Here is a 14,184-nt window from a genome sequence, read left to right as displayed (position 1 = left end):
ACTCAAAACTATATAAAAACTTCAACTAAAATCTTTCGTTGAAAAATCCAAATGTTGTTGGTCCACCTCTGCATTCGTACTTCCACTTTTGGTTTTATGTTTTAATGTCGGCTTTGAAGGCATCATGTGCATGGGTCGTGTGCATTGCTGATATCAGTTGCGTATTCGTATTAGTCTCTTTTTTTTGGCTATATCTTCCCGATAAAATTTCGTTAATGTTATTTTATATTCCATTGAAATGTCGTGTATACTGGACACATTTTCGAGCATACATACTATTATCTCTTTCAACCACTATGTGTACTTCAATAGTGGATTGAGATCTACCATTTTGTCTGCTCGAAAAACAATAGGCTATGGTTGCCGAATAATTTATTGATCAGATGAAATAATGTTCGTCATTGTTATCGAAAATAAGTCGTGAAAGGTTTGATCGCGAATTTTCCAGAATTTTTTTTGTGTGCGAGTTTAATAATTTATTAACTTCCCGTAGGGTAAGTTATTGTAATGGGCCGAAAATCGGAATTGAAAATTTTTACATTTCTCGACGTTTTGAAGGTTTCTGAACGTTTTGGCATACCTCAGAAAAAATGGATGTGTGTGTGTGTGTGTGTGTGTGTGTGGATACAAATTTTCAGTCACGTTTTAGGGCGCACGGATCAACCGATTTGAATGGTTCAAAAAACATTCGATTTCTATTGATAGGGAAAAGAGCTGATTAGTTTTTGGCAAAGGCAGGTCCAGCCGTTTCGAAGATACGGAGCAAAGAGTGCAGAAAATAGAAATCAAATTTTTGAGAGAACGGAGTATCCGATTTGAATGATCTAAAAAACATTCAATTAGTAATGATTGGGAGAAGTGTTTATTAGTTTTTGGCAAAGGCAGGCCCAGCCATTTTGAAGATACGGAGCTAATTATGTAAAAAATGGCAGTTTTTGAGAGAAGTAAGCGTCCGATTTAAATGATTGAAAGAACTTTCTGCTTGTCTTAACAAAATAATTGATTTTGGAAAAAAAAAATTGTTCCAATTTTTTTTTTTTTTTTTTTTTTTAGTTTTTGTATATCGAAAATATTTCAGATTTTATTTTATTATTTTATATTAGACAATGATACAATATTTATATAAATAATAATCTATTTGAAAACATTCAGTATTCAACGGGAAGTTCCAGCAATTTGCCTTAAGGCACGATGCCATAATAGCCTCAAGACAGAATTCCACTTACAGCTAGTTTTAAGTTTGTTTCTATATTGCAAATTTGTTATAGTTTTCGTCTCATTAGTTCGGAGTCGAATTAATTAATCAAAGTAAATAAGTTCAATTTACGAACTTGATCTATAGATTTTTATATAGTGCATGAACATTTGATGTTTATTTTATATGATATTACGCATGGAGTTGATTGAACATTTTTTTATCATATGAATTTGATGTAGGTGCGGTACACACACACGCACATATATATATATATATATATATATATATATTTATGTATATATGTATGTATATATATATGTGTAACAAATGTATTCGGAGTGGATAATAGATATTAATTGAAAATATGAACAAGCAACACTTTTTGGCACTAATTTATTAAATAATAATTTTCACAAACGTTTCGAGACTAGGTTTGTCTCATCATCAGGGTATTATAATTTAAAATTTAAAATATGGAAACCTAAATTAGCATTTTGTTATCCATTACAAGTCGATTGAGTGTATCGAGCGGCTTGTGTGACAAAATGCTAATTTAAGTTTCTATATTTTAAATTTTAAATTAAAACACATTGATGATGAGACAAACCTACTCCTAAAACGTTTGTGAAAATTATTTAATAAATTAGTATGTATATGTATATATGTATATATGTATGTATATGTATATATATATGTATGTTAATATATATATATATATATATATATATATATATGTATGCATGTATATGTATGTACGTATATATTACAGCGGGTCGATTTAAATCGCTTAGCCACATATAATTTTCGGATACTAGGGATCAAAATAAGATACTTTGCTGAAGAAATCATACCTCTAAAATGAATTGTGATGTCTCGTGTATTGACTCAACAATAGGTATTGAATTTTGAAAAATTCCGTTCTAATCCATTTCTCCAATGCTCCAATCGCGTCCAAATGTATAACAGACCCCAACTAACTTTCGAAGACCGATATCCACCCATACCTATAGTTTACCCCTTGGGACCTCCCCTTAAAGGGTCACCCATACAAATATTGCAAAAAATTATCGTTTTTTGGTATTTTACTCAGCAAAAAATGTTTTTTTTATTCAATTTTTTTTAGATATTAATTAAAACACACACAAAAAAGATTTTTACAAAAAAGTTATTAAAATTGTTTTTTGTTTCAATTTTCCAAAGCATTTCTAGCTTCTATGCTAGCTAGAGGCTGCAACGGCGACGACATTATTGAGCCGTGCAAAATTTTCTAGACTTGAAACTAAAAAAAATCCAAATAATGAGTTTATGAGTTTTACATAGTTTTATTTACATATCTTATGATGAAATAAATTTTGCAATAAAAATAAATTGCAGATTTTTGTCATGTTGGAGTACCCAGAATGATACAACTTTTGTATTGGGGGGACTTCTAAAGGGAGATTCCAGGGGGTGAACCATGGGCATGGGTAGATTGGCCTCCCAAAGTTACGGGGGGTTGGTCATACATTTCGTCATTATTGAGACGCTAAAAATGATCCAAAACAGATTTTTTAAAATCTGATCCAATCTTTGGGTGAATGCAAGAGACATCAAAATTCATTTTAGAGATATGGTTTCTTTGGCAAAGTGTCTTATTTTGATCCCTAGTATACGAAAATCATGTGCATATATGTATATATGTATATATATATATATGTATATATGTATATATATGTATATATATGTGTATGTATATATATATATATATATATATATATATATATATATTAGGGTGGTCCTTAAAATGGTCATTTTCGAATTTCCTTGCTCCCAGGGGCTCAAATGGTTCCAAATTGATAAAAAACAATTCTCTGAAAGTTTTAGCTCTTAATATTAACGTTTAGATAGAGCGCAATTCAATCAAACTTCGTATGGAAAGAGCATGGAAACAAATTTGAAAATTTAAAAAAAATGTTTTAGGTATAACTTAACGACAAATGAATAAGTTTTATTCATTTATTTGTTCGCTAAATTACATCTAAAAAACATTTTTAAAATTTTTGAAAATTTTCCATACTATTTCCATACAAAACTTTGAATTGCGCTCTATCTAAACGTTAATATTAAGAGCTAAAACTTTCAGAAAATTGTTTTTTTATCTATTTGGAACCATTTGAGCCCATGGGGCAAGGAAATTCGAAAATAACCATTTTAAGGACCGCCCTAATGTATATATGTATATATATATGTATATATGTTTATATATATGTATATATGTTTATATATATGTATATATGTTTATATGTATATATATATATATATATATATATATATATATATATATATATATATATATAATGTGATAAGGTTTTTCAGCCACAAGTCGATAAAATAAAAACAGAATTTAACTTACCAAGCACGTTATTACCATTCTTTCTAAGGCCACCATTTTGTCGGAATTTAATGTTTGAATTTTTTTAAATTCAGTCAAACGTCTAAATAATTTACAAATTCTCCCTGATTTTTTTTTCTTGTCAGTTTTGATCTAATATCGCTTTTTACTAATGTTCCTTGGGACTTAGCGTTAGATGCTATCTCAGTTCGTTGGAATGATATCCAACCCTACACCTGTATAAACTTATTTTGGTTCAAATACATTTCAAAATTAATTTTTAGCAATACTTTTTTCTGTTTTGAAAATAAATTTTATTCACCGATTTTTGGTTTGCCAATGGGCTCTAGTATTAGTCCCCCTTTGGCCGATTTGACATAACAACTTGTAGAAAATTCTGTTTGACCTATAGTTCCTGTTTAACCTTTCATATATTATAGATATGTTGATGGCATTGTTTTATGTTTAGATAATAACTGTATCAATCAAACTTTGAATTGTTCTAATTCTTTCAGTTAACATTTGCAGTTCACTTGTGAACAAGAGGTTGACAATTCTATTAGCTTTTTAGATATTAAAATTATTAGATTTAACAACAACAAAATTTATTCAAAGTTTAGCCAACTTGGTCCGGTCGTTACATCAATTATTTTTCCTTTCATTCCCGTCCGATCAAAATTTCTATTTCATGAATTGAGCTATTGTTTCGAGTAATTTAATGTTTTGGAATAAAAATATAGATTTAATCCGCGAAATTTTTGTGGACAATTCATACCCGTTAAAATTAGTTATTCATATTATAAAAAAACGTATTTTTTTAATATTGCAATAATAATAAAACTAATATGAATAATGTTTCGTTACTTGTTGATACTATTATTCCTTTACCATTTTCAGGCATTTTTACTTATTTTTTAAAAAAGATATTTTCCGAAGAAGGTTTTCTTTTAGTTTTCAAATTTGAAAATACTTGAAATTTTTTGTATACTTTTTTAAAATCAAAAACACCACATAATAGAATTGTTGAATCAGTTTAGGAAGTGAATGGTAATGAACAATATATGTACGTGTATATCTAAGAGAATGCTTCAACATAACGTAATTGTAATTAAAAAAATAAAAATCAATATAAAACTGCGTTATCTGAGCATAACCAAAATTTTATAAATACACTTTTGATTTAAAGAAACTCATTATTTTATATATTGAACAAAATGTTGAGCTAAGAAGGTTTCCTGAATCAGTTAGATTTTTTTTAAATTCACAATGTGTAAATAAGAGAAATTCTTCTTGTTTGCTTTTAGACAGTTATCCAAATTTAATTAATTTATGTAAGTCTGTGTTTTCTTTTATTATTAAAATAATTTTTTCACTACTTGATATTATCTTTTCTTCTTCTTTTTCAGAATTTGAAATATTTTGATAACTTTTTTTAATTTTTTAAAATTCTATATATACACATATTTTGTTTTTTTGGGACGTATAATTTTAAATCTGTTTGATTTTATTGCTTTTTTTGTATTTTAGCTGAATGAGCTAGGACAACAGATCGAAACGTATTAAAGATTTTATATTTACGTTTTGTTTTTCTTTTTTGACTTGTGGCTGAAAAATCTTATTATGTAATATATGCATATGTATATGTGTATATATAGTAATATATATGTATATATATATGTGCATATGTATATGTGTATACATATATAGTAGTTAATTTAGATGTTGAAATATATGAGTGAGTTTTAGAGGGCGATACATCAAACAAAGAAAAGGCAAAGATTTCTAAATGAATCTTTAATTCCAAACGTTTCGACATACAATTTGATGTCATCAGTGGTCTCTCTCTCTCTCTCTCTCTCTCTCTCATAATATAATATATTATTATATTAATAAAAATAACTAATTAATTTATTAATTAAAACAATGACAAATTAATTAATTTATTCATTACACACTTGATTTATAGAAGTTTTTTTCAAACCTTAGTAAAGTCTGCAGCAATAACTGGCTGTGCTGCTCCATCATCAATCAATCGATCGATCTGTGAACAAACACATAAACAAACTAACAAATAAACATGAAAGTTTTATTTTTTATCAGGTTGATTGCAGCAAAAGCCACGAACTAGTCAGCCTAGATTCATTTGGTAAGTCTGGATCATTTGTCGGAGACATCATCGGCATCAAAGTCTGCAGGAACATCTGTAAACATAAACCTAAGTATTAAAATCAATTTTGCAATAAAATTAAAGTCTTCGTTTTAAAAACTTACAATGATCGATCAGGTCAATTGAAGCGAGTGCAGTCTGCTAAGTCTTCATTTGCCACACTTTGAAATTTTGCTGTCGATAATGTTCTTCTTCCACAAATGCAATACAGACTTATCAAATCCTGCTTTGCTGACTATTTGCTGCGTTCGAAATTCTAAGTCTTAAATTTAAGAACTTACAATTTCGAACGCACCAAATAGTCAGCAAAGCTTGATTTGCCAAGTCTTGAAAATCTTGCATTTGTGGAAGAACATCATTGACAGCAAAGTCTGGAAGACGATGCAAGTATCCAAGTCTTCAATCCATCAATCTGTAAAGAAAAACAAAAACATAAGTATCAAAATCATTTGCATGAGAAATAAAATTCAAGTCTCAATTTTAAACACTTACATTTAATCAGGTCGGTTGGAAAAAACGCAGCAATCAGTTAGCGAAGCCTGAATTGGCAAGTCTGGATCATTTTGTAGAAGACATCATCGGCATCAAAGTCTGGGAGACCATCCAAAGTGTCCAAGTCTGGAAGAAAAAACAAACATAAGTATCAGAAACAATTAAATTAAAGTCTTATTTCTAAAAACTTGAAATACAAAGCGTATTTCATCAAGGTCTTTGTTAATTAATTAACATAGACTTTGCATTGAAATACCAAGTGTATATTTCAACACAAAGTCGGTTAATTAATCTACATGATTGATTGACTTTGACTTTGTGATGAAATACACTTGGTATTTCAAGTTTTTAGAAATAAGACTTTAATTTTATTATTTTTTATTTTTAAAAACTTACATTTTAATCAGGTCGATTAAAGCAAGTACACCGAGTAGTCATCACCAAAGGCATCATCCAAGTCCAGAAAGTCTTCATCATTTGTGGAAAAGCATCATCAGCATCCAAGTCATCAAACAAAGTCTATAAATAAACAAACAAAAATATAAGTCAAATATTCAACACATAAATAAACAAATATAATCGACTTATTTTTAGCAACTTACCAAGTGTGGGCCAGAATTCATCGTCTTATGGAAAGGCATCGTCAGCAACCAAGTCCAGTGAAAGTTCTTCATTTTGTACAACACCTGCATCAATCAGCATTCAAAGCAGCCAAGTCTGAAAATAAATTAAAAATTATAAGCAAACATATATTATATAAATAAATAATTTTATTTATGACAAAGTTTTATCAACTTACATTGAGCCGTCTCCCAAGTCTCCTAAGTTTTTTTTCAGTTTCTTCACTCGTCATCATTTTTTTTGCAGCAAGCTCGGTTCTTCGTACAAGACTTGTTTTCAGTACAAGGCATTTTATCTGAAACAAACAAACAAAACAAGTTAATTCATTGACAAAGATTTTTCATTGAAATGCAAAGTATATTTCATCACAAAGTCTTTGTTAATTAATTAACATCGACTTTGCATCGAAATACAAAGTGTATTTCATCACAAAGTCTTTGTTCATTAATTAACAAACACTTTGCATCGAAATACAAAGTGTATCTCATCACAAAGTCTTTGATAATTAATCAAGTTAATTAATCAACATGGACTTTTTAATACTTTACAATATTAATAAAACACTTACTTTGCGTAGATGCTCGCAGCCACTTTCCCCTCTTTGTTTGCACAATTCTTCAATGCCATCAAAGTATGACCAATGCATGCAGCTACTGAAAATAAAAACAATTTATTAGTTAAATACAATCAAATATTTTTAGACTAACTACAATCAAATAACAAATTTGTAAAGTTAATTCGAAAGCTATTCATTTTATTGAAATCATTCATTAAGTTCAATTATTTATTCAGAACAATGTTTATTAACTTTAAAACAAAACTTTATTTTAAACAATATATTTGCTAAATATTTTTTAAGTAAAAAAAATTATTAAATTAATTCCAAAAGTCTTCATTTCATTGTAATCATTTATTAATTAAGTTAAATTATTTATTACAAACAAGGTTTATTCACTTTCAAACTAAAGTTTACTATTATACAAGTCAAATATTTTATACAATAACTTTATTTTATACAATATTGTCAAGTTAATTCGAAAAGTCTTAATTAATTAATGATTACAATCAAATTAAGTTATATGAATTATTTATTAATTATTAGATTTAGAAAGTTTATTTACTTTAGAACAAAACTTTATTTTATACGAGTCTATTAATTAATAAGTACTAATAAAAATATAAATACTTACATTTAATAATCACTGCAAACAATCCAACATTTCCTCAAACGCCATCCAAGTGACAGTGGCTCGATGTGACACGGCTCTAAACACCGGATTAATAAAGTGCTGAAACGAAAAAATCACGGTACCAACATTCAAAAAATCAGAAATTCTTCTGAGCAGGCATACCAACAGCAGAGCATTCATATATGTCAAAACATTTGTCGCAACTGTCGAAACTTAACCTCAATTTCTTATTTTGATGTTTAGTAATAATTTTTCATTTAGTCAGAAATTTGTTGCAATATTGGATTTTTGTTATGTTATGGTAGATTTTTTCGAAACTTTGGTCATGTCAAGATCAGAACAACCGTCGCCACAACACTTATTCAATGTTATTCAATCTTTGTTTTGTGGTTTAATATGAATTGAAGAACACTGGTAAACGTGAACTATTTTGTATGCACAAATTTGCTTGATCACAAAAATGTATAATTATGTAAGCCAAATACTGCTACATTTAAAATGGTGGTGGTATGCAATCAATTAGGCCTTTTACATTATTTTCCACTTTAATGAGGATATTTATTTGTTTAAGTACAGAACTTAGCTTTACGAAATAAAATTATATAATCAGTTAAAATTTATATAATTAAACTTTCCAAATATAAAATATCAATTACTTAAATTAATGGCTAGATATTTATATATTTCAAAGGATTATTATGGAGGAAGTGAATTAATTTTTATTACTCCAGTTCATTGTCTTAAAATGTATTTTATTTTGAGCTTATTTTAATAGATTCTCTTATTGAAATGTGAGAAATATTTTATATTTCTTATATAAAGTTCATTTCTATATACAGATAATTTATCTTCATGTAATTTCAATTACATGACCTCGTATGCAACTTTTAAATAAACATTACGAAACATCTCAATGATTAATTAATACAATCATTTTAGGAGTTCATTTTTTATACTTAATATGAATTATCATTTTGAAATTTACTTTTTAATATTAAAATTTGTTTGAGCTTTATAAAATTAGAAAGAACAAAGTTAGGCATATGAATTCAAAGAAAAGATTTAATAAAAAAATTTATTATATAATACTTAATTAATGGTTCATAGTATGAAAAAATTTTCATTGTATGAAATAGTCAATCATATTAAATTCAAAATGTCTTCCACTTTTTGATTGTAAACTAGTAGTTTTATTTTATTCCTAACTAAAGAAATATGAATTTAAGTGTGATCTAATCCATATGTCCTTTACCCCCAGGAACACATGCTCCAGCAGAAGCTGCAAACCCTCGCCGGACCAGTGCTGGATCTCCCTCCCCTAGACATGGCAGAGGTTAAATTCACAGGCCGTGGCAGGCTCTATGTTGGCAATCTGACCAACGACGTTACAGAGGAAGAAATTATCGAAATGTTCAAACCCTATGGAGAAACCAGCGAACATTTCATCAACAAGGAGAATTCATTCATTTGGATTCATCCGCATGGACTACAGAGTCAATGCTGAGAAGGCAAAGCGTGAATTGGATGGCAGCATTCGTAAAGGAAGGCCTCTGAGGATTCGATTTGCACCCAACAGCACTGCCATCAAGATTAAGAATCTCACACCGTGGGTTTCGAATGAGCTGTTGTATAAGGCGTTTGAGATTTTTGGACCGGTGAGTAATAAAAAATGTCTCAGATTTTTTATTCTTCTTGTTAACATGTTTATTTGCAGACAAATAGTCTAAATAAAAAAACAATTTATTACAGTTTACAGTTTAGACATTTATGGGTCATCATTCAATGTTTTTAACAGGCTCAGCGAACTTTCAAAGATTACAATTTCTTAATATTTTTTTTTATAAATAACATTTAATTTATATTTATTATTAATGGATTAGCACAAATGATCTTAGCAGTATGCCCTATTATAAATAATGTTTTTTTTAAATTTGTTTGAAATTTCAATTTTTAAATTTGACTACATAACTTCAATTATATTTGATAAATTTATTATCAAAATATTTTTAATTATTTCAAAAATCATATTAAACTGTATTTTTTTCTAACATCTATTTCAAATTTTAGACTACATGACTTTATTCTATATAATTTTTTTTTTAATTAATTTTATAACTTCTTTTTTATTAATTTTCCAATTTCTGATTTTTCTTTTAATTTTTTGCAAATTTTAGATTTGACTACATTCATTCATTACAAATATAAATTTATTTTATATTCCTTATAATATTTAGAATCATTTCAAAATTTTTTTCACAATTTCTGATTGTTTCTAAAATTTTCTCAAAATTTATCTTTGTCTATATTTTTTTTTAATTTCTCATTTGAAACTTTTGTTCTATTTTCTTCAAATTTTAAATTTTATTGCATAACATTATCATTTATATACATACACACACACACACATATATATATATATATATATATATATATATATATATATTTATGTATTTTATATCCCTTATATTATTTAAAATCATTTCAAGAAATTTTTACAATTTTCTAACCTTACTTTTTTCAAAAATTAAAGTCTCGTTGGATTTGATTGCATAATTTACTATGATTTTTAAAATTTATAACTCAATTTAATTAAATTGATATAATTAATATAATTATATTATACTGTTTAAAAATTTATTAGAAATTTTTCATTGTAAATTACTTTATCTACATATTTTTTTTAGTTTCTACTACGTATCTTTGTATTGTTATCGATTTTTAAAATTGATCACATTATCAATTTCAAAATTTATTGCAAGTTCTGTTTTATCTATTTTTCTATCTAGTATATAATATTTTAAGTTTATATAATATATTTATGTAGTCAAATCCAAAAAAACTAAAATTTAAGAAAAGGTGTAATACTTCAATGTTAATAATTTGAAATATTATTAAATTTCTGATTTGAAACTTTTGATCTTATTTTTTGAAATTATAGATTTTTATTGGATTTGACTACATTTATTCATTATATATATATATATATTATTTTTATAAAGCAATATAAGTTGATTTTTCTTCTAGTATCAATATATTTTATTAAATCTTTTTTTTTTAATTTTACTTTTAATTTGTTGAATGATGACACATATGCAATGTCAAAACATACATAGTTATTATATATTTATAATTGTTATTATTATTTAGACTAATTGACTGCAATTAAACATTCCAAAAATATATTTATATATTAATTTATATTACATGCACTTATGATGAAGTTAATTACCGTTTGAATATAATGAAAATATTATTTGGCTGCAATTTATTGTATCTGATAAAAGAAACAATATACTTAACACAATATTGTGTGTTGTATTGGCAAAAACTCAAAATTGTGTAAAATTTTAGATTGAACGTTGCATCATCACCATTGATGAAAGGGGCAAATCCACTGGTGAAGGCATTGTTGAATATCAAAGGAAAAATGGTGCTATGGCAGCAATTAGGCATTGCTAGGATAGATACTTCTTCTTAACTTCGTAAGTAGTAATTAGTAATATCCTTTTAAAAAAAATGATTACTTCCAATACTTAATTGGAAATATTCCATGATGATATTGTTTTGGTCCGTGTTTCTGAACCACACTGATTTTACTTTTCAAAACACTGAATTTATTTCACACCATTTTATTTGATCAAGCAAGTATCATGTTTATTATTTTATTTTAACCTAATTTTTATTTTTCAGTTCTCTTCGTCCGGTGATCGTCGAGCCCTTCGACTTTGTCGACGACATCGATGGCGTCCAGGAAAAGAACATGTTGAAGAAAAATCCAGAATTCTTCAAAGCTCGTCAGGCCGGTCCCAGATTTGCTGACATTGGTTCATTTGAACACGAGTACGGCACACGCTGGAAGCAACTGCACGAATTGTACAAACAAAAGAATGAGGCACTCAAACGCGAGATGCTAATGGAGGAGGAGAAGCTTGAGGCTCAGATGGAGTTTGCTCGCTATGAACATGAGACTGAAATAATATATATCATTAAAAACAGCATTGTTTCTTGTACATCGTTTGAACTTCCACAAGTTTGAATTGTGAGAGATGACTAAATATGCAAATTGATACAACATGATATTTCAGGTTCATATTAAGGTAAAACAAGTTTTATCATTCTGGTTTTAAATTTTCAGCTCAATTCGATGACATCTTGGAGGGTGTTAAGAATTGTGTAGGGTTGGGAATCATTAAACATGTATAAATCATTCTTTGGTTACGTCTTTAATACGTGCAATAGATTTCTGACATTCATGTCGACTCAAATAAAATGTATTTCATTAAATTGAAATGCTATTGTTATATAATCTAACATACTTTATATTATTTTATATATCTTAAAATTTAATGTCTATTGTCCATGATCATTATAAATAATGATTCAAAATTTCAATCTCAGGTTTTTAATGATAGTCCATAATTTTATTAGATAAATATTTTATTTAAAAATTTTGGAACTTGTGAAATTTTCCAAAATGCTTAAGTTGAGTTAAGAAATACGTATGTATATGAATATTTTACAACACGTTTTTTTTCATTACATTTCTACAAATTTATAAAAGTTGAACATGAATATTTTATATAAAGAGTTTTTCATTATTTTCTAAATCTTTAAAAATTTATAAGATTTTGATGAATTTTTGTACCATATTTGAAATTTTTATCGTTTTTAAAAATATGTATACATATATTTATATGTGTATATACATATATATGTATGTATACATATATGTATATACATATGTGTAATACATTTTTATATATATATATATAATTTGAGTTTTAAAGATCAGACTTTACATAAATAAAAATTATTCAAATTTCAGGAGAGGCAACTTATCTAGGATTTATTTATCGTCCAGTAGGATTTATTTTTGTTTCTTTGAGTATTTATGATAGTCTTTGTAAACCTTCATGAAAAAAACGTACTTAAGTACACTAACTAATATATGTAACAGTGGAAATTCACCTAGGTATAATAAAATAGAAATGCAATTGCTGAATGTACCAACAAATTTAAGATTTTGTAGTTTCAAATATCTTAGTTTTCAGTTCTCCGCAAGTTTTCAAAACAGCTGCTGTACGAAGTTTGGATACTCACGGGCTACTACTTTGGCTTGGCTTCATACAAAACGAAATAAGAGGTCAGCTTGTGTCTCAAATTAATTATTCCAGAGGTGAAATAATAATATAATTACAATTAATCAATACTGATAGTAATATATTAATGTTATATAATGGTTTATATTTTAAAGTCAATCATTATCTTATTTGATAGAATATTTCATGTGAATAGTCTATGATAAAGTTTTTGATGACACAAAATAAAACATTAGATTTTTTAAAAGCATACAGAATTTTGAAAATGCCTTTGATTTGATTTAGCGCTAACTGTTATCGCTAAGATTTTTTTTCATTAATTAAATTTTAATTAAATGGCATTGGTTTTATACTGAAAGATATAAATATATAAATATATATAAATCGAGCAATTGATGTTATAACAATTGATATGTATTTATATATCATATATACATGTATCTATTTATATATCATATATACATATATATATTTATATATAACGTATTAAGTGTATTGAAAATTAGATTTCTAACTGTTGAAGTAAAAGCGTATAAAGATATCAAATAGATTTATTTGTATATTCCATGTAAATAAATGCAAACATCAAATACCTGAAAAATAATTTTAATGATCAAATTCATGTAAAATAATAAAAAAATATCTTTGAACCTGTTTTAAAAACAATTGATGTCTGTGTTTAAAATTACATACTTTTTATTGATTATTTTACATTTGTACTTGAAAGTATGATTTATTTTACACAAATAGATTTTGAAATTTTTACGTCAAGATATATATGTACAGTAACAAAGTCTAGTAATATCTACCAAAAATTATTTTACATCCATACGTTTTGGCTATAATCCTAGCCTTCATTCAGTGGAAACTAAAACATTGACTAGGAATGAAAAGAAAAAATATATATATAAAGATTACAAATAGCTTACTTTTGCGTTAAATAGAATATTCAAATAACACATAGTATTGGATATGGTAATGCATTGCACGAACGTATATAAACATTAAACTTGTGATTAAACAATATTTCACAAAATACTATCTTA

General features: G+C 26.8%; 1 protein-coding gene and 2 long non-coding RNA genes across 3 annotated transcripts; 2 read left to right on the top strand and 1 right to left on the bottom strand.

Moving 5' to 3' along the window:
• Positions 1–5,586: 5,586 nt before the first annotated feature.
• Positions 5,587–8,116, bottom strand: LOC113372064. The gene is made up of 8 exons (XR_003366709.1): positions 8,040–8,116; positions 7,418–7,502; positions 7,028–7,144; positions 6,831–6,945; positions 6,625–6,747; positions 6,229–6,354; positions 5,841–6,148; positions 5,587–5,770 (listed from the first exon to the last, which is right to left on the bottom strand). It is a non-coding gene; the product is annotated as an uncharacterized LOC113372064 (long non-coding RNA).
• A 173-nt stretch (positions 8,117–8,289) lies between these two features.
• On the top strand, positions 8,290–12,039 carry LOC113372062 (hrp65 protein-like; the record flags this gene model as incomplete). The annotated part of the gene is given in 5 exon segments (XM_026612408.1): positions 8,290–8,511; positions 9,298–9,501; positions 9,503–9,694; positions 11,391–11,521; positions 11,730–12,039. Coding segments are annotated over 5 exon segments (849 nt in total), but the record flags the coding sequence as incomplete, so codon positions are not given.
• On the top strand, positions 12,040–13,209 carry LOC113372063. Its single transcript, XR_003366708.1, has 3 exons — positions 12,040–12,136; positions 12,865–13,011; positions 13,084–13,209. It is a non-coding gene; the product is annotated as an uncharacterized LOC113372063 (long non-coding RNA).
• Positions 13,210–14,184: the final 975 nt, after the last annotated feature.

Source organism: Ctenocephalides felis, unplaced genomic scaffold (genome assembly GCF_003426905.1).
Source record: "Ctenocephalides felis isolate EL2017-DRISC unplaced genomic scaffold, ASM342690v1 CF-g0.4_SCAFFOLD_01546, whole genome shotgun sequence".
Lineage (NCBI taxonomy): Eukaryota > Metazoa > Arthropoda > Insecta > Siphonaptera > Pulicidae > Ctenocephalides > Ctenocephalides felis.
The sequence above is the reverse complement of the archived record's forward strand: the minus strand, read 5'-3'. Positions and strand labels throughout refer to the sequence as shown.